The sequence below is a fragment of the Hemicordylus capensis genome, chromosome 4, assembly GCF_027244095.1.
Source record: "Hemicordylus capensis ecotype Gifberg chromosome 4, rHemCap1.1.pri, whole genome shotgun sequence".
Taxonomy (NCBI): domain Eukaryota; kingdom Metazoa; phylum Chordata; class Lepidosauria; order Squamata; family Cordylidae; genus Hemicordylus; species Hemicordylus capensis.
Window position 1 is genome coordinate 126,989,291 of NC_069660.1, and position 27,320 is coordinate 127,016,610.

The 27,320-nt window shown below is 43.3% G+C and overlaps 1 protein-coding gene across 22 annotated transcripts in view; it reads left to right on the forward strand.

Moving 5' to 3' along the window:
- DPYD (dihydropyrimidine dehydrogenase) overlaps window positions 1–27,320 on the forward strand; it is a 773,239-nt gene that overhangs the window by 199,543 nt on the left and 546,376 nt on the right. For 21 of the 22 annotated variants that reach the window (XM_053242814.1, XM_053242808.1, XM_053242809.1 and 18 more), the window contains one exon: window positions 7,888–7,975. The exons of the other annotated variant lie outside the window; for it this stretch is intronic. In XM_053242814.1, coding sequence (XP_053098789.1) covers window positions 7,888–7,975 — 88 coding nt within the window. The remainder of the gene's footprint in view (window positions 1–7,887; window positions 7,976–27,320) is intronic. 22 annotated transcript variants of the gene reach the window in all.

Below are 27,320 nucleotides of genomic sequence, written 5' to 3' on the forward strand. Positions count from 1 at the left end.
ATGTAGATAAATAACCCAGTGCTTCCCCAGCAACTGGTATTCAGAAGTGTGCTGCTTCTGAACACTGATACTCCACATAGCCATCATGACTAGTAGCTATTGATAGATCTGTCTTCCATGAATGTGTCTAAACATCTTTCAAAGCCATCTTAAGCTAGTGGCCATCACCACATCTCGTGGCCGTGGATTCCATAAATCAATTATCTGTTGTGTGAAGAATTACACATTTCCTTTTGTTTGTCCTGGATCTCCTAACCATCAGTTTTATGGGGTGTTCTAGTGTTATGGGAGAGGAACTTCTCTCTATCTCTCTATCCACTAGTGTTACGGGAGAGGAACTTCTCTCTGTCCACTTTCTCCACACTGTGCATAGTGTTGTAAGGCTCTCATGCGCATTCTTAGTTCTATTTTTTCTAAAATTAAAAAAGCACCAAATGTAGGAAGCTGCCCCAGGCCTCTGATCATTTGATTTGCCATTTTCTGCACTTTTTCCATCTCGAAATTAGTGTGTTCGAGATGTGGCAACCATCCAACCTGAAAGTGCCCAGAGCATGGATCACTGTCACTAGATCAAACCGTTCCGAATAAGGCCACAGCTGGTGAATGAGTTGAAGCTGATAAAAGGCACTCCTTGTCACCAAGACCAGCTGATCCTCCAGGAGAAATCCTGGATTGAGGAGCATGCCCAGACTGCAAACCTCATCTTTTAATACTTGCGGGGGTGGAGGGGGAAGTTCCATGTGCTTCAAGTAGGTGCTGGGTGTGTCTTATATGACTCTAATTTAGGAGATCAGGTGGCTTCTATCCCCCCGCCCCCTGATGTTTGGATTTTAATTCTTAAAGATATTTATCTATTGATTATGGTGTCATTGATGTGGATGGAGCTTTTTAAAGGTGGGCAGTGGTGCTCCATGGATAGTCCATGGAGTGCTCCAGGAGTCCTTAATACTGCTCCAGGAGTCCTTAATACTGTTAGCATGGACGGATCACTATCTGGTGAAGACAGGATGGAAGGTGGACCCAACACACCTCTGCAGGGGCGGGGGACCAGTTAGGATGGTCCACCCTCAGAGCCTTATGGATCTTAGTGGGGTCTTGGGGGATTTTCCTACTGAGAGAGTAGATGATCATTCTGACACCCTGGTCTCCCTCTGGCATTAGGAGATGGATTTGGCAATTGACACAGTTGTGCCTAAGCATCCTCTCCCGACTTGCCAGGTCCAAGCATTTCCCTGGTATACAGGTGAGTTGTGGACAATGAAGCAGGCTGGTAGACGGCTTGAGAGTCAGTGGAAAACTCAGAATGAATGTGACTAAACACAAGCTAGAGCCCATATTGGGGCCTATTCTGTGGTGGTGATGGCGGTAAAGAAATCCTACTTTTCCGCCACCACTGCGTCTGCTCAATGTTGTCCAGTGGAGCTTTTTCTAGTGGTTCAGGGCCACCTATGTGAGGCCCCTAAAGACTATCAAACAGAACCCTTTAAACAGAAAGGTTTTTGCGGCACCAGGACTAGATGTTGCCAATGCACTGTCTGGTCTTGTTATATTGGATGGTTTTCAGACTATGTTGCCTGTGGAGGTGGACAGGCTGCTTCGAAGTCTGAGGCCTACCAGATGCATGCTCGACCCTTGCCCTTCATGGCTGGTGAAGGCTGTTAGGGAGGGACTGGGTCCATGGGTGGTGGGGAGTGGTGAATGTCTCTCTGAAGCCTCAGCTGAAGGAGGCAGTCATTAGGCCCCTCCCAAAAAGTCCTCATTGGACCCAGATGATTTAAATAACTTTTGACCAGTTTCTAACCTCCCCTTCTTGGATAAGGTGTTGGAGACCGTGGTGGTGTTTCAGCTCCAGACAGTTCTGGATGCATCCGATTACTTTGATCCTTTCCAGTCTGGCTTCTGACCTGCTTACAGAACAGGAACTGCCTTAGTTGCCCTGATGGATGACCTACACCAGGAGATAGATGGAGGGAATGAGACTCTGTTGATTCTCCTGGGCCTCTCAATGGCTTTCAGTACCATCAACCATGGTATCCTTTGGGTCATCTCTACGGTTTGGGACTCGGGAGCATGGTTATACAGTGACTCTGCTCCACTGTATAGGGATGTATCAGAAGGTGGTGCTGGGGGATGCCTGCTCCACCCCTTGGCCTTTGGCCTATGGGGTGCCACAGTGATCTATTCTGTCCCCTATGCTGTTTAGCATCTACATGAAACCTCTGGGGGAGGTCCTCCGTAGGTGTGGGCTGCGGTGCCATCAATATGCTGATGACACCCAGCTCTACCTATCTTTTAAGTCAGCAGTCACCAGAGAAGCAGTGAATGCTCTGAACTGGGGCTTGGAGGCTGTTCTGGACTGGATGGGCGCAAACAAGCTGAAACTTAATTCAGATGAGATGGAAGGGTTGGTAAAGCTGAACATCTGAGTAGTGAGGTAAATCTGATCTTGGATGGGGTCGTTCTACCTCTGAAATACAAAGTCCACAGCTTGGTGGTGTTTCTGGACCTGATGCTGGCCTTGGAGGCACAGGTGGTGGTGGTGGTGTGAAGAGATGCCTTTTACCAGCAATGGCTGGTAGGCAAGCTGTGACCCTACTTGGGGAAGTTGGAACTGACCTCAGTCACTTTTGCTATGGTAACATCCAGATTGGACTACTACAATGCACTTTATGTGGGGCTGCCTTTGAAGACTGTTTGGAAGTTTCAGCTGTTCCAAAATGCTTCTGCAAGGATGCTCATGGGCGCAAGTCACTTCATGAGTCACACCCATGCTGCGGGGACTTCTTTGGTTACTGTTCCACTTCTGGGCTAGATTCAAGATGCTGGTTTTATTTATTTATTCATTTATTTGATTTCTATACTGCCCTTCCAGAAATGGCTCAGGGCGGTTTACACAGAAAAATAATAAATAAATAAATAAGATGGATCTCTGTCCCCAAAGGGCTCACAAACTAAAAAGAAACTTAAGATAGACACCAGCAACAGTCACTTGGAGGTACTGTGCTGTGGGTGGATAGGGCCAGTTACTCTCCCCCTGCTAAATAAAAGAGAAACACCATGTTAAAAGGTGCCTCTTTGCCAAGGTTAGCAGGGGTCTTGACCTTTAAAGCTCTACACGGCTTGGGGCCGGGGTACCTGTCAGACCGCATTCACCCATATGAACCTGCCAGGGCCCTCCGTTCATCATCTCAGGCCTTCCTAATGGCAGGAAACAAGGTAAAAGGAAAACCTGGCTAGAAGTGATTGTGTGGAAGCCAGGTAGCAGGAAAAGGCTACCTAGATTTTCCTCCTACCCTGCTTCCACATATCTAAACACTGGGAGCACACACAGCTCCAAAGCCTGGGTAGAACACAGTTTTTTGATTGTGTGAATGACCTCAGTGTTTCCTTCAGTACTTCTTACCCACTCCCAACAGTCATTTGCACTGAGGATGGATGGAGCTGACATATGAGGAAACCTCTTTCTGTACACAGATTTACTTATCTTATTTGGGACCATTTCTTCAGAAGACCAAAACAAGTCTTAAGCAGCTGTTATAGTAGTAGTATATAATGTATGTACAGTGGAATGATGTTGGTACTTATATTTGATCTGTAAGAGAAAATATGCCACTCTTATAAAGAACAACTTTCACAGAGAAAGTGTCAGAACTTTATATGACTCCAACCTATCCAATTTATTGTTCAAGCCATAAGATGTTTTAGATAAGCCAAATAAATGTGCCCCAGTGTTTTCATCAATCTGCAGACAAAGTTTTGCATGAAACAACATGGAAAATAAGGATGTGTTGCTTCTTTTCTATAGTTACTGTTAGACTAAAAAACATATTAATGGTGCCTTGATTACCTTTGAAATATGGTATTGTTCAAATGTGTAACAAGAAAGTCAGTTTGCAAAGTAGAAGAGGACCTCAGAAGAAGTTCAGAGTGAAGTGTATTTTTTTTAAATGTTGCATGCATGGGACGATTTATGTAGAATTGTAGTTTACTGTAATTGTTGGCATACTCCCCCTCAGTACAGAGCCACGTCTGTGATTTCTCACAGTATCAATCATTTAAAGCCATTTAGGTAATAACGTTCTGGCATGCCTTTCTACCATCTTATTTTATGCCATTTGCCTGGTCCTTTGGAATTCTGCACCTTTTTGCTGTTTTGGTACAGTAAATGCACTCTGTAATATCTATTATGGCATGGTCAAAGGATAATTTATTGTCAAATAGAAAAAATAGGTCAACACTAATGTCACTTGATGATCACCCCACCCCCCCAAGTTTAATAAAACATCTCACCAGCATGCATCCTGCACAGCGGTTGATATTTTATTACAACTGCAGTACCTGGGCTATAGCAGTAGTGTAATTACTGAGCTGTCAGAGTGATAAGTGGGATTAATGGCAGCCTGATGCACTTTAGTCTGCAGAGTGCTCTGAGAATTGGAAGATGGTGTTGTTATAAGAGTCTGTCTACACTGGCATATTCATGGCACTCCCACCCCTCCCCCCCTCCCCACCCAGTCCCACAAATCCAAGTTTGCATTGCCCTGCCTCATTAACATTTGACATTTTCAACAGCTGTTATTTGTGAGCCAGCTCAATAATAAAAAAAAGGCAAGATATATTATTTGTTAAAAGAGGCATAATGACGCCACCTAATAATGTGTACACGTGCTGCCCTGTTAAAATGGCTTCCTAGTCCATTCTTATTTTAAGACATTTTCTTTCCAGGTTTAAGATGAAAGACAACACATTGGATGGGATGTTGTTTGGAACTGCCTCCCAGGCTTTCATTTAAAATAGTTATAGTTTGTTTGAATCCTACTTTGTGGGAACAGTGCCGAGCAAGCAGTCCATACAATGGCTATTTTATCATCTGCAATAATTCCATAATTGGACTTTTCTGCCTTTTATTAGAAGCTCACATCTAGTCTTTGTCATCTCTTGATCATTGTGGTTATTTCAAACTTGCTGGAATCTTTTTTGAAGGCTTCCAGTTAACATTGATCTTCTGAAGGTGTTCCCTTAATATTAGGTGTATTATGACACCATGCCTGCAAAGCCTTGGGTTTGCATGCTCACTTCTCTTGTTGCTTGCCATAACTAGTAACTTCTGAACCTCTTCTCTTCTCCCCCCCCCCGCCGCTCTTTTTGCAATGAAACAGAGGTTGTCATTTGGTTCAAACAGGCAAAAATATGGTTTGAACCAGAAAACTGGTTTGCTTCAAAGAAGAATATATTATTTTAATCAAGGCTTCTTGCAAGGGCGGGCAGGGTGGGATAATGGAGCCTGAAGTCAATTCTGGTACAGTAACATCAAAGCATGTTTTAACATCATTTCCAAATGGCCCCTAAAACTAGTCCAAGAAGGATGCAGTGAGGCGGGTCTCATGATCAGTGAGACCCGCTTTTTGCAAAATGCAGACGATTGGGTAGGGGATCCCTGGGCAGCCAGATCGGTCACCCACACGATTTCTGGCTCTGTGATGGAGCCGGTGGGGTCTGGGGGGAGCGGGGGCCACACGGCCCCCGGAAGCCCCAGTATGCCCTATGCGAGTGTGCAGGGCATACTGGGGAGACCCCTGGAGCCGGGAGGTGGCTTTTCGCCTCCCCTATGGGGGTCTACTCGCAAGTAGCCACGGCGCAGAGCCACGCCGCAGCTACTCACAACCAGATAGCCCGGGTTTGCGGAGTGCTCGCTCCGCAAACCCGCACTATGGGGAGGGCTACAGGAGCGGGTTAACTGCTCGAGAACCACCGGGCCCGGTGGTTCTGACGATTGGCAAAAATCGGGCTAGCAGAGGCTAGCCCGATTTTTGGTGATCATCAGCATAGCCCCAGTGTGTAGTCCCAATATACTCTCCAAACAATAAATGAGAAAAGGGTTAAAGAGATACAACTTTAGATTTCCCATACTGTGAATACTTGTTATGAGAAGGGAGGGGGAGAGGGAGGGGATCACATTCAAAACGCTTTCCTAAGCATCCCCCCCCCCCGCCCCGGAAACCTGTAAAATCTGTTTGACCAGAGACATCACTAGGACAATACTGGGGGAAAGCAGGGTCATCACTAGAATTTAACAAGGTGGAATAGATGTTCCTGGGAAGCACCCCCCCTTCCCACCACAGGAGGAGTGTGTGATCTTATCTGCATAGGAGTAAGAGAAAGGGCATGCCTTAACTGTTCTGCAGGAAAGATGCAGGGTGGGTTGAGGAGGAGGAAGGTGAAGGGGCGGCTGGGGCCCATCTTCACTTTTTTGTTCCTGGGCCCACTCCAACCTTGCCATGTCCCTGGGCAAAATAGACAAGTGCATAAAATATGGGCCACGGTGCATCTTTCAATTTCCCCCCAAGGCACTGATGATGCCTATTAACAATCTCTGGCCTAAGGCCAAAACTAGACAATAAATTTGTGTTGGGATTCTGTGCTAGGGATTCCCCACAATTCTGGGTTGGTCCACATGAACCAATATGCAAAGAGGGGCCGCCCTGATGACACTGAAGGACACCCCGATGCTCTGCTGGAGCATATTTTAATGGTGCATGGGAACTGTTAATCCAAACAGCCCCTAAACACATTTTACAGAAAACAGCCATAGTGGCCCCTGATCCAGAATGAGACCACAGCATAGAGAAAGTTTTTTTAAAAAACACCCCCCCCGTTCCCCCCCCCCGCCAGTTTCCCCCCCACTGAAAACCTACACACACATCCCCAGTGCTCTTTGCCCCTGAAACGTCTATTTGCTGCAAATAGCAAATTCAGGGACAAATAGGGGAGGATTTTTAGTAGAAAAACAGAGCAAGGGAAAGGCTAACACCCTCCCACTCTGTACTGAGTCCCAAGCTGATTGGGGACCCACAGCCGCTGCTGTAAAGAAAAAGAGGTGAAGATTTTCAAATGTGGTGTGGTATTATTGTTATAAAGAAAATTTATATACCGCTTTTCAACAAAAGTCTTCAGTGGTTTACATAGCAAAAGGAATCAGAAGATCGTTCCCTGTCCAAAATGGACTCACAAAGAATATAAGTGAAACACCAGCAGCAACAAACACTGTAGGGATGTTGTGTGAGGTTGGATATGGATAGTTGCTCTCCTCCAGCTAAATCTAAGAGAGCCACCACTTTAAAATGTGCCTCTTTGCCCTGTTAGCAGGAACCTTCTAACATGTTTTTAAGGTAGCCTCATAGCCTGGCCCTCAGACTTTCCCATTTCCTTTTTGCATCAAGGACATATGTGTTTTGTCTGCAAGAGTTAATCATGAATGAGTCACACTTGCTTAATAAACCTAGCAAGTGTCCTGATTTATATCTCACGTCACCAGCTTTTCAGCCTTAATCAGCCATCTACTTGTTAGCTTCTGGGTATGGGATAATAAATTTACTAATATTTGCTCAGCTTTCACTACAGTGAAGCTTAGGATGGAATTAAGAATTCTGCATTCAGCATAAAGTTTGTAGCCGGCATTACATTTGACTTGGACTGCACATGATTTTTAAAAAGGTAGATGAAGAAAAGAAAAAGGAACCACTTGATAGCTCCTGATTCACTGAGTACTGCCTATTATTTCTGCCGGTTGAAACAGTGGCTCTAGAGACAAATATGTCATCCTATAATTCAAGTCACAGCACACATACATCAGGGAGTTGTCTTTTATGGGTGGCTTGGTTTTGACTTGTGAGGGCTGAGTGACCTGGTGCCAGTTGCCTTGGTTTACCTGTCTGTGACATGGGAATAATGACATTTCTCTCAGGAGCATTTTGAGTTGCTGCCCAAAAAGTAAAGCATTATTAATTTTTAGATTGATTAGGTTCTGTCAGGTACACGGAAAAATCATATGTTGTTGGCAGCGTTTTGTGCTGTAAGTCGCTTTAACTCATTTACTTTCTTCCCCAGGTGCTTAAAGTGTGCAGATGCCCCCTGTCAGAAGAGCTGCCCAACTAATCTAGACATCAAGTCATTTATCACAAGTATTGCAAACAAGGTAAAGAGAGCGAGAGAGAGAGAGAGAGGGGGTGGGGGTGGGTGGGAAAGGCGGCTTTACCAAGTAAATGAAAGGCAAAAGCTGCAATTGCTGCACTTCTTTTTGTATGATTGAATTACGGCCCTTATCTTTGTGTGTAGCTTAATGAAATAATGTTTAGAGCAGCTATTATAAAATTTAGCAGACTTTTCTTAATTGCATAATTATTCTTGCTACTTTCCTGTGGAGATATTGTGCAATAAGTGCATAGCCAGTATGTACATTAAGTCTGGTCTTTCTCAAATAATTATGTATCTTTTTCTTGGCATGACTGTTGGCTTTGGATGGATTTTCTCAGTTGATATTATTAATTAAAAAATAAGGCACTTAGGATGTAGGTTCACTATAGATCTCTGTTAGGCTACTATAGCTGCAGGTTTATGTATTTCCACCGCTCTTATAAAGGCAATGTCTTGTCCTCAGAGAGCTCCACTAATGTAAAAGAAGCTAAATGGTGTGGAGCTTGCACCAAGACTGCAGCTTGGAGGAGCAGAGTCAAGGTTTTCTTTTTCTAATTTCATTTTTAGTTCAGTTTTTAAAAAGAGAGGCACCTTGAGGTAAAGTCTGAGAAGCAAAGCCTTGTATGAAAAGAGTGCATTTTTGCTTCAAAAGGTTCCTTTAACTAAAACCTATTTTTCTTGTTTAGTGCACAATCTAGTTACAAGAGTGGCAATAAGTAGAATCTACTTCAGATAATAAGATGGAATGAAACTAACAAAGAAACTATGGAGAAGCACATGATTTCAGCCTTGACTACATTGGTGTGTTTTGCAAAGCAAAAATATAAACTTCTGTCCCAAGTCAAATTGGGATTGGCATTGTATTTATGCCTCTTCTCTTAAGCCATGAGTAGGAGGTAATGAGTAAACTGGGACATCCCACATGTGTATGATTTGGGAATTTTCTTCAATTTTTCCTCATGTGACATGGAAATTAAAGTGGGTACCTTAAGTTCCAATTTCCACATATTTTAGCCCATATGTAAATTGGTAAAGGTAAAGTGTGCCGTCGAGTCAGTGTCGACTCACGGTGACCAGAGAGCCCTCTGGTTGTCTTTGGTAGAATATGGGAAGGGTTTACGATTGCATTCTTGCACGCAGTGTGAGAAGCTTTTAAGCATCTTCTTATATCACTGCTGCCCAGTATAGAAACTAAGGATGTGTGGACCGGTCCGAACCTCCGGATACATTCACAATTTTTTTTAAAAAATTTAAAAATAAAATAAAAATACCTCTAGCCCCTTCGGTGGGCTTCCTGTAGGCCGCAGTGGGGTGGGGGTGCACACGAAGGTTTCCCCTCCCCCCGCCGGCCTCTCAATTCACTGCCGTGGCCCGGAAAATGCTTGTATTTGGCCCATTCAGCCCTCTGTAAGTGCGCATGGTGGCCATTTTGGCTGCCGCTGCACATGCACAAATGACCTCTGTGAGGCCCTGGGTCATGCCAGGGCTTTCAGGGGCCATTTACACATGCGCGGCACTTACGCATGCCATTTACACATCCGTGCACACTTACAGAGGCCCAAACGGGCCAAATACAAGCATTTTCCGGGCTGTGGCGGTGAATTAAGAGGCTGGCAGGAGGAGGGGGAACCTTCGTGGACACCCCCCGTGGCCTACAGGAAGCCCCCAAAGGGGCTAGAGGTATTTTTATTTATTTATTTTTTAAAAAATTCACAAACTTGTCTGGACTGGACCGGGGGGCATGTTCGATAGGGGCCGGATTGGACTTGGCCAGTCAGGTTCGAGTCCAGTCTGGACTCAAACCAAACCGGGCCAGCCAGTTCCTTGCACACCCCTAATAGAAACATACCAGCGGGGATTCAAACCAGCAACCTCTGGCTTGCTAGTCAAATCATTTCCCCACTGTGCCATAGAGCCTGAATCTCAAGCCATAGTGTTTTTTAAAAAATCCTATAATAGGGTGCTATCTAGCACCTATAACCATAGGAGTATTTAAGCAACTAGTTTTTCAGTTGCGTACTATGTGAGGAAAACCATTAAATGTGAGGGAAAGCATTAACAAGCATTAAACCCTGCTAACTTGGCAAACAGGCACCTTTTAGCGTGGTGATTCTCTTTATTTAGCAGGGGGAGAGTAACTGGCCCTATCAACCCCCAGCACAGTACCAGTGACTGTTGCTTGTGTCTATCTTACGTTTCTTTTTAGATTGTGAGCCCTTTGGGGACAGGGATCTATCTATCTATCTATCTATCTATCTATCTATCTATCTATCTATCTATCTATCTATCTATCTATCTATCTATCTATTCCTCTGTGTAAACCGCCCTGAGCCATTTTTGGAAGGGTAGTATAGAAATCGAATGAATGAATGAATGAATTTTAAATGCTAACATGGGATCTTGGGTTGCTAAGCTTTAAATCCACCACCATAAATATTGCTGAGATGAACGATGAGGACTTGCCTGTAATTATATCAGTTGAACATAAAGAACTGTGTTGACTAATATGATAGACCATCAATTTTGTCAGGTGGGATATGGAAGTATACTTTAAATTAGGGAGAAACAGAGGAAAAAAGCCCTCCTATGCACATGAAATCTATAGCAACGTATACAGTCCTACTGGTCAGTGCTTTATGTCCAGCAAGTTATCTCTAGAAATGTTCCAGTAACTACCTGTATTCACACTGGACAATTGCGGGATCTGGCTGGGAAACTGCCTACTGCCATTTCTGTCTCACTTGGAACTTAGAAAGAGAAAATATGTTTCACAGTTTTTTACCCTGATTACTTCACCTGTAAGGACTTCGGTTCAGGACTAGACCTTGCATAGAGGAAGTGCCAGAGTCAGTTCTGGTGTCTTCGGAGAAGTGGATAACAGGTAGCAAGGCTAAGAGAAACCTCTCCCTGAGATGAGGTGCTGCTGGTCAAAGTGAACAGAATAGGCTTCAGCAATGAGGTCCATTGGGCAGACTAATCTGGACTGTGCTTAAAGAGTGAACACGAAAATTCCTGAAAATACTGGCCCACATCTTCCACAGGGGTGGTAGAAGGGCCCTGGCTCTCACAGAGAGGCTGGAGAGTGACTGTGGTGAAGACAGAGGGAAGCAATTTTCGCTTTTCTCCTCTCCCTGCAAAAGCCTTTTTCGCTTCCAGAAATATATCCCCGAGACCCTCGGAGACATATTTCTGGAAGCCAAAAGGGCTTCTGGAAAGAGGGGAGAGAAATGAAGATTGTTCCCCCACTCCATGCATGCTCGACTATGGAAGAATCCTTTAGTAGTTTCTCTCCAGCCTCTCTGTGAGTGTGCAGCCCTTCTGGAACATGTGACCCCACAATGTATATTAAGAATATGCATGCGGCTGTGAGGCAGAGGGGATCGAATCCTACCTGCCAGTTTGCATACCATCCTTTGTCTATGGTCTCTCCCTACGGTAAGAGGGAGGCAGTATGACTCTCTGGTATTCATTTAAGCAACTTTCATTATTGCAGACTATTTTGATGGTAGAGTAGAGCGAATGCATTCTTTTGTCAGGTATTTAAGGGCTTTATTGTATGTCATGTGTTTTGCTGGAAAACTACTGTAGCAATTGTAAAAGGTCAGGGATTCTTGTTCTCTAAAGCCTGAGGCATTTTAGATATTTGCAGGCCTTGCACAATATAGTGTGTTCTACATTGCCTTTCCAGTAGTCCTCCACTTGGCAAGAAATAGGATGGAGGTAGAGGGGTGCCTTTCTGGGTTGAGAGGGTAATTGATTTGTCAGGCTCAATGAGTCCTGGGCCTCCTTGGGAAAAGGATGTTGCTTGCTTTGGCTCTATTGTACTAGGTTTCTCTGATTCCATTGAGTCTAGGCTGAATCTTCCTTTTATTTCTTTGTATATGATGGGATTACAGCCCTGCTTTCCAAAGCATGCAAACTATTCTGTTGTGTCTTTCTAGTCAGTATCCACAGTAACATTCACACAGGCTATTGCTACTGTGTATCTCTATAGGTGAGACACAGCTTTAGATTTCCCATACTGTGAATACTTGTTGGGGTGGGGTGGGGGAGGAGAGAGAGACAGGCAACAAGCACGTATTTTGTCACTACACACACTATTTGCTCCTGAAGATCAGACGTCGCATGTAAAGAAACGATTTTGCTGAGAAGCTTGAAGGTATCATAATTTATTCATGCTTTCACTGGAAACAAACCCTGTTAAAAAGCAAATGTTTGTTCAGTGTAAGAGAGAGAAACAAAGTGATATGATGGACACAGTTCTCTTGTTTACCGCCCATTCATTTCAGCAGGACTGGCGCTTAATGGCCTGGAGCCCAGAATCCTCCTATCCAGAGGTGCAAATCTCAGACACCGTGGGCCAAGTGACACAGTTAGGCTGTTCACGCAATGGGGGAAATCAGACTGGGCCCCTTTAGCCTGGTTTTCTCCCATTGTGAGAACTACCAGGCAGCTAGCCTGCCAAAGTAGCGCTCCCCTTAAATGGGGTTAGCTGAGCAAGCACTCTCCTAACCACATTTTGGCGATCATGAGTCACCTCAGTGCAGCTCCACAACGACTTGCGAGGAGACCTCTGCCGGGAGGCTCAAACAAGCTTCCCAGTCTCAGAGGTCTCACCAGGATGCCCCATGCACTTGCGTAGTGCCTCCTGGGATTTCTGGGGGCCGGGCGGCCCCCAATCCCTATGGAGCCCATAGTTGTGTGGGCAGCCAATCCGGCCACCCAGGGCTCCACGGGTGATCATCTGCGGGGAGAGCAGGCTCAGCCCGCTCTCCCCGCCAAACTCTCCTAGGCTCTACACACCATTCGTGTGAAGAGCCTCAGTGTGTTAAGTGCATAGTTTGGCCCTGTGTGGTTGGTTTTTCTAGCTGAAATAGTAGTTGTGGGGGTGGGGTAGCAATCTGGACTGTGGCACGACAGCAGTACAGAGTTTTAAAAAATAACCGCCCTGCACACACCACAGTCTCAATCCAGGTTGCCCCCATGGCTATTTAAATGACAAAAACAAACATCACATGCAAGGCAAAAATGCATGTTTAATGCTTTGGTTTACCCCTGCTAACTAAGCAAAGGGGCACCTTTTAAAGTGATGATTCTTGCATATTTAGCAGGAGGAGAGCAACTGTCCCTATCCAATCTCTGCACAGTTGTTTTTCCAGTGGCTGTTAATGGTGTCTACCGTGTATTTCTTTTTCAGTTGCGAGCCCTTTGAAACAGGGCAGCATCTTATTTATTTTTCTACGTAAACCACTTTGTGAACTTCTTTTTAATAAGAAATAAAGTGGTATATAAATATTCATAGTAGTAATAAATTGGTCCCCAGTTGCCACTAGCACCCTAAAACTATTGTTGCTAGTGCCTGGGTTATTGAAGATTGCAAGAAGTAGATTTATATTCCTTCCATGTGTGCTTCTGTGTATGGGACTTCTTCTTCTTCTTCTTCTTACATTTATATCCCGCTCTTCCTCCAAGGAGCCCAGAGCGGTGTACTAAATACTTGAGTGTCTCTTTCACAACAACCCTGTGAAGTAGGTTAGGTTGAGAGAGAAGTGACTGGCCCAGAGTCACCCAGCTAGTTTCATGGCTGAATGGGGATTTGAACTCGGGTCTCCCCGGTCCTAGTCCAGCACTCTGACCACTACACCACGCTGCCTTAGACATCCCTCCCTCCTACCTTCATAGCTCCTGACTACAATCAGCAGGCCACAGACTGGAGGAAGGGCTTCCAGGACAGAGGCTACTATTAGTTCTAGGTATACTTGAACTTAGTACAGTAATTCTTAATTAAACAGCATGTGGAAGAAAGGGGAGAAAACAGATCTTTCTTGTCACTGATGCAGCTCTCTGTCTCTCCCTTTTGCTAATCTGAAATCTGACTGGCAGCTACATTCTGCAGAAATATTTGCACCCTTCATTCTCTGTGGACTATGAGCACACAAAAGACCGGCCATGTGTAGGATGCTGCAAATCCACTTCCTTGATGGCTGACTCCACCTGGTGCTCTGTTTGTGTGCATTGGCTTGCCCCATAGTTCAGGTTTGTTCTTCATGTCACAGCAAGTCTGTAGTACCATATAGATCAGCCTTCATAGAAGCTGAGCGGAGGTTTTAGGAGCTCATGGCAGCAATCTGACAGCCATGCAGCTCCTGCAGCCTCTCATCCGGTTGTATGTATCTTAAAATCTTAATGGACCACATTCCCACCGTCAACATTTTCGAATTAGATATCTTTATCACTCTAATTTGCATAGGGATGGGAATATGCAGCTATATCAACTCAAAGATGATATCACTCCATTACATGCCTCAGATCACATTTCTCTCTTATAATTGTAATACTGGATATCTCAAATTGAGAGCTGATATTGAGTAGTGACTGAGGCTGCAATCCTGGAAACCCTACTTGAGAGTAAGCTCATTCAGTGGGACTTGCTCCTGAATAAACATGCATGAGTATGAGCTGGGTGTTTCTGGGCTCCGATCTCTTGACAGGGAGCTCACTTGGTGGCCTAAGGAAACTGGCTGTTTATCAGTCTTGGCCCCCAGGCTTCAGATGGGGGCAATAATACTGTGCTACCTTACAGGAGTATTGATTCCTTAGATGAGAGAAGTGAAATGTTTGGAAGATTTGCAACATGCTTTGCATCATCATCATCAATAGTATTATTCAATATTTTTATTGATTAATATTGAATATTATTTAATAATAGTATTCACTGATTTACTATAATCTTCTGAATCAGGGGTGTAGCTAGGGGAGAGGGGGCCCGTGTTCATCCCTCTCTTGGGCGCCCCCCCCTCAGTGAAGGAGACAATGAAGAAAATAGGAAGGGAGGGAGCTGGAGGGCCCTCATGAGCTGGGGGCCAGTGTTCTTTGAACTCTTTCATTCAATTATAGCTACGCCCCTGCTTCTGATCCTACTTTCCCAATCTGCTCCCTTCCAATGGGTATGTCCTCCCTCCCTCCCTTCTCTCCCCGCTCTCTCCCCTCTTATAATTCCCTTTGACTCATTCTTTCATGCCACTCCCCTCTTGTATCCCTTTTCTTATTTACTTATTTTCTCTGCTCTGCATTGCCTAGTTTCACAAATGCTTTCCCACCTCCTCCTCCCCTCCTCTCTTTCATGCTGCCTCTCTCTAATTATTTATTACTTCTGCTTCCTTTTCTTCACTCTCCCCTTATTTCTCTGTTTTGTGTTTAATTCTTTCATTTAAGATTTAAAATGTAATGAAACACAGACGTTAGATGCAAGAGGGCCTGTTCTCAAAATGACAGCTCAAATTGTGCATGCAAATTGGAGACTGTGTGTGAAAGTCTGTACTCATTTGCACAAGCCATGCGCGCTCATGCGTGCCATTTAAAACTGCTACATTTAATTTTAATAAGTGGGGCTTCAAAAAGTGTCTTTAATTTTAGATACAGGATAGATGTCACCTACGTGCCATTGAAAATTGTTGCCAAAAATCATCTGCCAGAGTTCGGGGAGTGGGGGATGATACAGAGAATCATTAATCTGAAGAACTGATTATTATTTTTCTTTGAAAGAAAGAAAGAAAGAAAGAAAGAAAGAAAGAAAGAAAGAAAGAAAGAAAGAAAAAGAAACTAAAGCTGCTATGCACTGAGTTATAATTACATAGAAATCTGCATTTTAATTAACCTTTCTAGAAGGATTTCTGGGGCACTGAGTTTTTGAAAGTTGAGTTTTATTCAGTATTTTCTGTTCGTCTTGATCTTATTCCAGGTCGCTAAGTACAAAAGCATTCAGAAGAAAAGTAGGGATGTTGTTAATGTATTTGAAACACTGACTTTTCTTAAGATGTCTATCAGTACTTAATGTACTGGGATGGCTGACAGCTGGTATTGGTTGCCATAGTGTAATTATGTAGAATAGACTGTCTCGATGATACTGCTTCCACGAAAGGATATCTCCCATTCTGGATGACAATGAGTAAAATGACAGTACAAGAGCTAACTTGTGGTTCTTTTCCGTTTGCTGTGTGAAACTATGGGGCTGTCTTGATGACGCAAGTCAAATGATGTGATGTAAAGATCAATGGCAAAATAACAGACATATTGATACCCTGTCACTGTTTTTCATTTGTTCCCTTCTCCCTCTTCCGACTTAGGCTGCAGTCTGAATTACTAGAATTAAAATTTAAAAAAACTTGCCGTAGTTTCAAGCTCAGTTGTTCGCTTGCGAGCACACATCTTAAACCTCAGTGAGATTAGTACAAGATTTAGTGACATTTTCTTAAAAGGAAAGAAACAAACACAATGACCCAGCTCAGACATAAAGACTTCACACACAAACAGGTATGCGTGTTGGGCTGCCTGCTTCTCCTCCCCTTTCCTTCTCCTTGGCGTATGAGGGGAGGAAACTGGAAGCTTCTGATCATGGTTTGTAACAAACCATTTCCCGTTACGTCTGAATATAATGCAGTTGCCTGTATTCCAGCATAATGGGAAGCTGCAGTTTGTTGCAGACTGCAAAGGGGGACTCTAAAATTCTCCCTGGCACACTAAGGAGAAGGCAGGAGAGAGTGTGTGTGCACCCAAGGCTTATGTCTGCTGGTGACAAAAATGGGGTTATGAACTACATTAAGGGTACTTGTTCAAAGCAAATTCAGAACTGTTCAGGAATGGCTGTTACTCAGCTATTTTTCACCAGGATGTTATGAACTCTAGTCAGGTTATACCCTCTCACAAGGTAGAGTCTCCATGCCAATTTCCTATGGATAGAACAAATAGTCTTGATTCTACGATGAATGGAATTGCCAGGCTTTATAATGACAGAAGCCTAAAAGCCATACTCACTTTAAGTATATAGGCACTCCTGTGTCTATACATTATGCTGGGATCCAGCCTGCTGTGTAGGTTCACACAAAGGCCTTGGACTAGCCCAGTGGAATGTTTGACTTTGAACAGCTGTTTCCATATCCCAATCTGCCTTTGATGCTCTCCTCAGTTGTGACATGCAGAGCTGCATTTTGTGGAAAATAAAACAGTCCCTTATTGAGTTGATGGAATTACATAGTTGTTTGGATCCTGACTACACTATGGAGAGGTTAAAATAATCCCATATCAGGCGTAACCTCACCCTTCACACACCGTCATCCTGTGGCGTCATCAAATGAAGACGGTGATGTGAACTGGAAAATGTTGGTTCTCTTTCTCTCAATATGGGCTGTAATATTGGGTGGCTGATGTTCAGATTAAGTTATTCATGAGTAGTCCCATTGAAATTAACGGAACAAGTAATTTCAATGGGACTATTTATTTATTTATATTTATTCATCATATTTATAATACCACCTGATATGTGTATCTCTAGCTGGTGTCATTTGCATGAGTCATTTAATCTGACTACCCCACCATTGTGTGAAACAACTAATTGGTTAAATACATATACAAAAGGTAAAGGTAAAGTGTGCCATCAAGTTGATTTTGACTCCTGACACCCACAGAGCCCTGTGTTTTCCTTTTGGTAGAATACAGGAGGGGTTTACCATTGCCTCCTCCTGCACAGTATGAGATGATGCCTTGCAGCATCTTCCTATATCGCTGCTGCCTGATATAGTACCAGTGGGGATTCGAACTGGCAACCTTCTGCTTGTTAGTCAAGCATTTCCCCGCTGCACCACTTAAGGTGATGTAAATACATATACTAGATTCAGAAAATACATATACTAGATTCAGCTACTTTGAAACAATAGGAGGAATTGTTGAACTCCAGCCTCCATCTCCCCCAGCTACAATTTATTGCAGCTTGGGATGTTGGGAGTTGTAGTCCAAGAGCAGCTGGAGTGCCTCAGTTTGGCCAGCCCAGCAATAGAATCACAGAGCTATCTGTTTCACTATGCCTTTCCCAGCAGAGGGCTGCTCTCCTGCATTGTGTACACAGTGCCCCTACTCTTCTTTGGTGAAGAATTCAAGGCCAGGATCAGGAAAGGAAAGAGCAAGAAAGAGATTTTTAAATTATTTTTAAAAAATGTATACTTTGCCTTTTTGCTAAAGTAGCAAAATTGTTAAAAAGGCAGCTTACAAAAATGAAAAATAGTATAAATAAAACAAATTCATATATAATCATTGAGGAAAGCAGCCTAAAAGGCAATAAAACCATTGTAGTAGTATTAAAAGAATTGGTAAATTAGTGTTAAAAGCATTGGTAAACCAACAGAATTTGTCTAGGAAAAGATCTTGTTCATATCATATTGGGCCCAATTTAGAGCCAAATCTGTTTGGAGCTGAATAGGCCTCCAAAGCTCCTCCAACCCTGTACTTCCTAGACGCTTGTCTTTTTAACCTTATTTTTAACTTAATTTTTGTTCCCAGTAGTGATGGAGTAGTGGGTGCTATAGCTTTGTTTTTAGAAAGTTGCTCCCAGAAGAGAAATTTTTAAAAACATGTAATCCTGGGAATGATGCATGGTTTCTTGGGGATCATAGACTTTTCTGGGCTGCTGCAATGCCACACTGTTCCCAGGACTGTAAAGTAAAAACAATAACATCTTTTTATATATAATAGCATCTAAATGTGTTTTTGGGACCAGTGTTCCATCTTACAAGAATTCCCAGATGTTGTTGACTAAAACTCCCATAATCCCAGGCAAAAGCCATTGCAGCTGAGGATTCTGGGGGTTGTAGTCAACAACATCTGGGAATCCTTGTTAAAGGAACACTGGTTGGGACTGTTGGGAATTCTCTCTGGTAAGAGATACCCTTCTATTACAGCAGAGTGCACTGAGGCACAACACAGCAGAGTCTGCCTGGGCATGCGTGTATGCTGAGAGTAAAAGAAACTTGGAGCCAGTTCATAGTTTCAAATCAATATAAGGAGTCTTTATTAGTGAACTCCATTCTAGATAGTAAAGTGGAGAGATAGGATCTCTAATCTAGCTAGCTAGCTGGATGCAGAGGGATGGTTTCTGTGTCTCTGCACACATGGTGCAGGGAGAAAGGAGCATGGGTGTTGCAAGGGAGAGAAGAAAGGGCAAGGCAGGCAGACAGGAAGTCCCTGAGAGTAGCAATCTACATATCAAAGGGATAGTGTCAGAGCAGTAGAGAAGGGATGATCAATATCTTGACCCCTCTAGCCCTCTGACTCACTAATCTGTCCCCTTCTGTCACTGAGGCATGAGCCAGCACAGAGTCCTTCACTTCCAACAGGGACTTCCTCTCCTAAAAAAATAAATTAAATTAAATAGCCGCTGCAAAAATGCACTCAGCATGAGGTGAGTGGAGGGTGGTTTTTTTATAACTTTGTGTACACACAAAATCATTCTCATTTGGAAGCTGTCTGTAGCCCCATTCACTTCCCATCCTCAGTGATATGAGAACAACTTCCTGCTAGCCACTGCCAGTAACATTTGAATCCAGGAACCACATGGGTGGGGCTGTTGTGTGAATTTTACCCCTCCTGTTACCCTCCCTCTCTCTCTCCCAGCTTGGAGATGGTTGAGTAGGAAGGATTGGTGCAACTGGCCCAGCTGCATGATTTCTGCACTAAAACCTTACCAGCAATCGTGTGGAAAGAAGCCACAGAGAAGCTATTCCTATGCACAGTGTGACCGTGACCTGAGTTAAGTAGGCTGCAATCTGCTGTACACTTGCTTGGGAATAAGCACAGTTGAATTCAATAGGACTGACTTTTGACTAAAGATGCATTGGATTGCTCTGGTAGTCTAATTAAGAGGCAGTAATTTCCAGTTCCAGTCTCATATCAGTGCATACTTTCTTGGAAGCAAGTTTTACTGAAACCAGTCAGATGTTCTTCCACATAAAGGTGTTTATGGTTTCACCATTTGTGAACCATTAGTTTTATTTTCATTATGCAGAACATAGTCCTACAATCACATTTTGCATTTGAGAAAGCTACAATCAGGAAGTCTCTGTATCAGATATAAATAATGGGTGCCGGAATTGGAGGAAAGTCTAAATGGTATGAGCATTTCCTGATAGAAGGCGTAATTTCTTCTCGTCTAACGGTATTGATCCTACATCTTTTAATAGGTTTTCTCAAGTAAAAACATTCTCATTTACATGCATATTATGTAATGCTTCCAAGTGATACATGTGAAGATCCACCTCTGTCTGCTACCAGTTATTGATGTCTGTTTAAGGCTGGCTTCTGTTCTCTTGGTTACCAGTGCAGGACTTATTGACATTTTGATAAAGGAAACCACAAAACATCCTATCCACTTAGATGCATGTGTTCCTGTGGAATTGCCCAGGAGAAGGCATTTTCAAAACAAAGCATGAGCAGGCATCTATTTAATTAAAAACATTTACAAAGTGTTCTAGTTCCAAACCCATTTTTATTGATAAATAATGGTAAACGTCAGACTTCCCTGAATAATCATAATTCATTTTGGGGTCTATCTTCCTGATGCGGCCATGGAGTCTTGCTGCCTGCTTTGTGTTCAGTTAAATTTCATTAGGTGGAGATCATGGCATGCTTTAAGAAGGGCTGTAGAGTCTGTAGGGGAAAAACAACAACTAACTGCATTCTTGAGAAATGAGACTTTTGTATCGCTTGGTCTTCCACAAGATGTGAGATCTTCAGGTTTTTCAACTGTAAAAAAGAACCAAAGTCAAGAGACTCCATGTTTGGGAAGCCAATGGCAGTTGAGAGGATGTTGGTTACAAAATTCCTTTGTATGCTCAAAACAGAGAAATTGATTTGGTTCGTTGCTGTTGACCAGTGAGCTGGAAGTCACCTTAAGTGGTGCAGCGGGGAAATGCTTGACTAACAAGCAGAAGGTGGCCACTGGTACTATATCGGGCAACAGCAATATAGGAAGATGCTGAAAGGCATTATCTCATACTGCGCGGGAGGAGGCAATGATGAACCCCTCCTGTATTCTACCAAAGACAACCACAGGTCCCTGTGGGCGCCAGGAGTTGAAATTGACTTGACAGCACACTTGAGTGAGCTGGAAGTGGCTTGGAAGGATTTTGCTTTTGAACTGCAACCTTGAAACAAAGCTGATGTCGTGTCATTGTTAAAAACATGAGATAGAAGGAGCTAAATCAATTCTCAACTGAGCCATGAGTGGCATTAATCATAATTAATATGATTAATAATAAGCGCCCCCCCCAACTATAATATGTGAATAATAACACTGCCCTTCATTACAGTGCTACTAGGTAGGGATGGAGAATAATTTCAGAAGCTGCAAGCTTTGGAAATGAATTCCCACAGGCTGTTCCCCTCCTCACTTCCAACTCATAATGGCTGTGTACCTGCCATTAGAGATGTCTACAGAACCAGTTCGGCACTCCCTTTCTGGAGCACTGAACTGGTTCGGTCCGTCAAGGTCTGAACTGGTTTGAAGGGTGGGGGGTAGCTTTAAGTAGAGATGTGCATGAATTGCTTTTTAAAAAAATTCAATTTGTGCATGAATTGAATCACTCCTGATTTGTTTTGTGTCCAAATATGTCCCCCCTGTATTACCCCAATACGATTCAGATTCAGATTGATTTGGACCACTTATAAAGGTCCTAGGGGCACCAAATTTGGTTGGGGGTTAGGTCCCCATGTATGCCAGCTACTACCCAAATTTCAAGGCAGTGGGGCACTTGGTTGATTTTCACTGATTTTTCTTTTAGTTTTTACTGATTTTATATATTTCCACCATAGGAAATAATGGAGATTTGAAGTCGCCCTATCCTAACCCTAATATGGATCCCCAGCTTTAATTTATTTTTAAGTTAACCTATAGGCCTTGTAGAAATGGAGTTATGGAGCAAAATGTGCTGTCACTATTTTTCAAGTGTTTGGATTCTGTAGCATAAATAACTTTTCCTCATAATGAATCCCTATGAGGATTCATTACACACTTTCATTTCTTCTGTTCATTTTGACTGTCATTGGACAGTGCCAACTGTCAACTGCCATGTGTCAACTTCACCCCCACCTCACCCCATACACACAGGGGCACTCATTTTTTGAGGGGGGGATTTTTGAAGTGTTTAGATTCTTTGGTGTCTTCATTACACACCTTCATTTCTCCTGTTCATCTTGACCCCACCTCTTTGTAGGCGGAGTTCGGAATTAGTGGCATCCCATGTGCCAACTATGGGATGGCACAACTGTGGGATGGCCCCAACCCGCAAACCACTGGTTACTCAGTTTATATTTTAGGAATTGTTGAGGTGTTTCGACTCTTTGGTATGTAATGAATCCTCATAGGGATTCATTATGAGAAAAGGTTATTAGACACCCAAGAGTCCAAACACTTGAAAAAATTCCTAGAACATAAACTGAGTAATTCCTAGAACTTAAACTGCCTTGTGGGTGGGAGGTGGGTGTAGTTAGCACATGGCAGTTGACAGCTGGCACTGTCCAAAGACAGTCAAAATGAATAGAAGAAATGAAGATGTGTAATGTATCCTCATAGGGATTCATTTATGAAAAGTTATTATACACCAAAGAATCCAAACACTTAAATAAATAAAAAACCCCAGTGACCACACATTTTGCTCCATAACTACATTTCTACAAGGGCTAGAGCTTAGCTTTTTTTAAAAAAAAAAATAAATAAATAAAAGCTGAGAATCTGGGGAAATTCATAGGAGGAATCCAAATCTTGAATCAAATCCAATCTGGCATGATTTGATTTGGACCCAAATCTAGCCAATGGACCACAGAGGTGATTTGCTCTGTCTCCAGATCTCCTGAATCAGCTAGATTCAGGTACTAATTGATTTGTACCCAAATCAATTCACACATCCCTAACTTTAAGGGACAGGGAAAGCACCGCCTCCCTGCCAGCCCCCGCCCCACCACTTTCCTCCACTGGTGCCCTCCAAAAAAGCAGGTGCACTGGGCTATAATATTCCTGCTTGCAGGCCTGATCAGTGTTGCCACGCTCATGGCTGACACATGTGCGTGTGTGTGCCGTGCGTGTCAGCCATGAGTGTGGCAATGGTGATCGGGGCTGCAAGCAGGAATGCTGCAGCCTAGTGTGCTCGCTTTTTTGGAGGGCTCTGGTGGTGGTGGGGAAATGGTGGGGCAGGGGCTGATAGGGATACCCCCCGCCTTCCTGGGAGTTCATGAACTGGTTCTGTGTACATCCCTACCTGCCATCTCTGCTATTTCTCTCCTCCATCCCTTTCCCAAACTTGTCAAGATGTGAAGTGAGAGAAGAGTCAAGGGTAAAACTGAAGGCTGCTTGTAATCTTTGGTTTATTTTTTAATTGTTAAATTGTTTTTAATTTTTTTGTATATGTTTTAAACTGGTTTTATGTTATTGTTAACCACCCAGAGACGAAAGTTTGGGGCGGTGTACAAATTTGATAGATAGATAGATAGATAAATTTGCACTGTGTTCATGTTCTAGCTGTTTTTGATTCAAACAAATCAGGATGAAAACATGGTTTCAGATCTTTTGTTAACTAATCAATTAGAATAAAACACAGCTTCCTGGATTTAGATGTAGCCGGAAACTTCTGTTTATTTAAAAACAAAAGTGAATACTTTCAGTCTCCTCACCTTGCATGTGAAGGAGAGGGGACGAGCACATGAGTAGCTCATTCTTTTATCTCTTATTTAACATTGGATCTGAAGTGGTCTGCTTAGTTTTGGTAGCCCCTGATGTAAGGCCCTGGCCATATTCGCACGAAACGTGAAACCAGAGGTTGCTGAACTCACTGTTAATTTTTCAAACCACGAATTGTATCACAGACATTAGTCGAATTGCCATCTCCATCAACCTCCATTTTCAGGACAGAGGAACCCTTCCCTTTTTCTGGTCTGCTGAGGTCACATCCCAGCGAGCTCCATAGCGCTTGGGTTGCCATACTGTGTGCAAAGCATCAGCACGTCTCCAGGGCAGCAGCCATTGGCCACAGTCTTCAAGGGGTGTATGTGCTGAGCACGATCATACTTTTTCAAAGTGGCCTGCCCACCCTCAGCAGGGAAAGGGCAGTTAATTCCTTTAAATGCTATGCCGTTCAGTCCCTTTTACTGTCAGTGATTGTGTTTGCTGCCCTCGTAAGAGCCCTGACACAAAACTGTCTCAAACAAGCACAATTCCTTGGAGCGGGGGGATCTTGGGGAACACTATTTCCCTGTTACTCAGGAAAGGAAAGGGAATTTGATTATTTCCTAGGAGGGGATATGTATATGAGGAAGGGCAAAGGATCATGGGGTCTGGCCCGCTGTGACAAAGGATGCTCTTGTGATTGCTCACCTCAGCAAAGCAGTCCATGGAGATCAAACCACACTCCTGCCCCTGTGGCAGCTTGCACTCTCATGATTGGGCCAGTATATGGGGGAGGACTTTAGGTTCGACAGCCTTCGGTCTTCCATCGGATTGCATGTTCATGAGTTGAGCTAGCCCCCCAAATGGTGTCCCACTTGCGTGGGGCCCCCGTTCTCACTGGTTAATGATAGAACATTTGCACAGTTACCCCCTCCTCTCCAGGGAAGCCTTTCACACTTGATGTGTCCAGGTGTAACAAGGTGGGCAGACTGGGGAAAAACTGGGATGGATCTTATTGAAATTTCCTAGGTTCAGACCCGCATTCTGCCATATGCAGAACTGTCACCGCGGGGAATCATGGGAGAGGGAAGCCCCATTTTTGAGAGTCTGCAGGAGAGTGGGGTTACAGTTCTGGGCAAAACCAAAGATTGACATATTCAAATGGGTGGACAGGCTGATGGAGGGCATGCTTTGACAGCTTCTTTGAGGCAGTTGCCAAGACAGGGAGAGCTGTTGCTGAGGTATGTTGCTTGTATAGAGCAACCAGGCTGGGCGGCATCTGTCATCCATTCCCCAGGTGTGTTTCCGTCTCATTCTCATGAGAGAGCAGACCATGGGCGAAGTGATGTCATCACACATTATTAGTTATTCTGCCTGATATCCCTGTCCATACAGATGGTTCTTCTCATGAGTTATGAAGGGGTATCCCCATGACCTTTAAAACATATTTGTTTGGCCTGGCTTTCCAAGGTTTTAAGATCTGTTTTAATATTCTAACCCGATTTTGGGGCTTTTAATCACCGTAATTGTTTAATTCTTGTTTTAAAATGTTTTTAAATTGTTAATTGTTGTTATATTGTTTTTAATTTGTTTTAGGTCTTTACTGTTTTAGTGGTTTGTTTTAATTGTAAACCTCCTTGAGCCATTTTAGAAGGGCGGTATACAAATCAAATAAATAATAAATAAATAATAATGGCCTTACACTCTCATGTGTGAGCAGTCCGCTCAGGAACAGCATCTGTCAACATATGTTGAATCGCTCCTTTCACTGGAGCCAATGCTGCTCCTGCTGCCCTTCTCAGGAGTACACCTAGGGACCACACATGCTTCCGCAAGGGGGAGGCGCTGGGACCCCCTTCCCCAACATGATTGTACAAAAAATAAACCTGAGCCATTTAAGAATTCCTGGTTGGGGCTCCAGCCCCTTGGTATCAGCACCTGGCCATATGTTGCTGTCCCAGTGCTCTAATGGGGTTGTACTTATGTTGCCACCTCAATTGCATGTGCTTGTGAACTTACATATTTGTCACTTCATTTTCAGAGAGCAAAGCATGTAGTGCCCGTCTTGCCATCCTATCTCCTTTCTCTCCTGATTGCCGGGGGGGGGAGGTACAGAGTGGGAAGAGGGCGTGCTCCCATGTGCCTTTGCCATTTGACAGGCTTATGAGCTTTGGATGGGACACGGCGGTGTCCCTGTTGACGGGCAACTGCTTTGTGGGATCAGAGAGAAGGAGGTGGGGCAAGTGCTTGGAGAGGCGGCCAGTGAGAGGCACCTCAGGCTTGGAGAGGGCGTGATCCAACACCAATGTTTGTGCTGGGTTTGAACCGCTATCTCTATTATTAGGGTTCTAGAAACTGAACAAAACCACTATTATGCTGCTGTCCATGTTCAGACATAATACAGCCGCCGAAAAACCTCAGGTTATGGCAGCGAAACTAACTAAAACCAAAGGTTCAAATGGGAGTTTGGTGAGGCAAACTTCAGGTCACTTTTACCATGAAACTGCAGTTGCATGCATTCGGACATAATAGAGTTCGAACCTCTTTCCCGTTTAACTGCGGTTTTGCGTCATCTGTGAATGCAGCCATTCTGAGTTTTCTAGAAAAACAGAATATAAATCCATTTGACAAAATAATAATTAAAGTGGTTTACCAACTTCGGTAAAAGGCTCTTAATTGACATCTTGTAGCCAGTGTTCTGTAAAGATGCACTTTTAAGTCACATTTTTATTATATTCATATGGCCAGTGACTTGAACAATTAATAATCAAGGGGTGGGGGGACCCTTTCCTGATCCCAGTGGAGCCTGGAAACTAATTAATCTAACTCAAGAGACTAAGCACGATTTCTTCCCTTCATTGTTATTCTTAGATGTCAGTGGCTTTCTCAAGCTGCCTAATTCTTTTATGTTTTTATTCTGAACCATTTTATTGTAATTGTTATAAATATTAAAAATTCAATTCAAAGATTAGAACATCAAGAAGAGTTTACATGTGTGTACATAATCTGAAATAAAAAACATTCAATAGATAATAGCGTTGAGAACAGTTCATAGGAGTGTACAGAATCTTGTATTTTCTCAGAGCTGCCAAATTCTTAATAGGAAATTACGCCTTTTATATAGTGCTTTTAATACACATAGGGCTTTATCATCCTTGATGGCATCCATCTATTATTCCCATTGATCATTTGGTGAACTGCCAAGTTGACTGACCAATAGGTCCATAACCCTGTGTTTTCTAGATAGAAATCTTGCACTCAATCCACCAGAACACCCTGGCTCTTCCCAATGTCATCATCACATTGGCCACCACCATAATTAAGATGGCAATAACTAGCCATATTGCTGGTAAATTAAGCAGACACCGGTTTGCCAACACTTCCCACTGAATTGTTTGTGGTGGTGGTGGGGATCATGCTTATCTGGAGCTCTCTATTAAAGGTCTCTAATTAGTCTATTAATCTCCATTAGTCTCTAATTGAGATCCTTCCTTATTTCTGCATACTTTATGTCCCCAATATTTTTTCATTTCATTTTATACGACTCTATCCATTGCAGACAACATGATAATAGTGACAAATTTTGTGTTTTATCCATCTGCTCTGTTTTATAGGACAAGGGAAGTATGACTGTACTGCATTTATCTCTCAGTTCTTGTAAAGCTGTTTCTCCCCACTCACCATATTTGACTTTCTTGTAAAAGAGCATGGACATTTTAAAATTGAATACTGTTAATATAACTACTAAGTAAATTGTTTAGTCAGTCTGTAATTGTTCATGTTTGGTCAGTTAATATTTTGATATTTTTTATGGTTCACTGGAATAATTTAAAATTGGAAAGCTACAAAATGTATCAGCCAG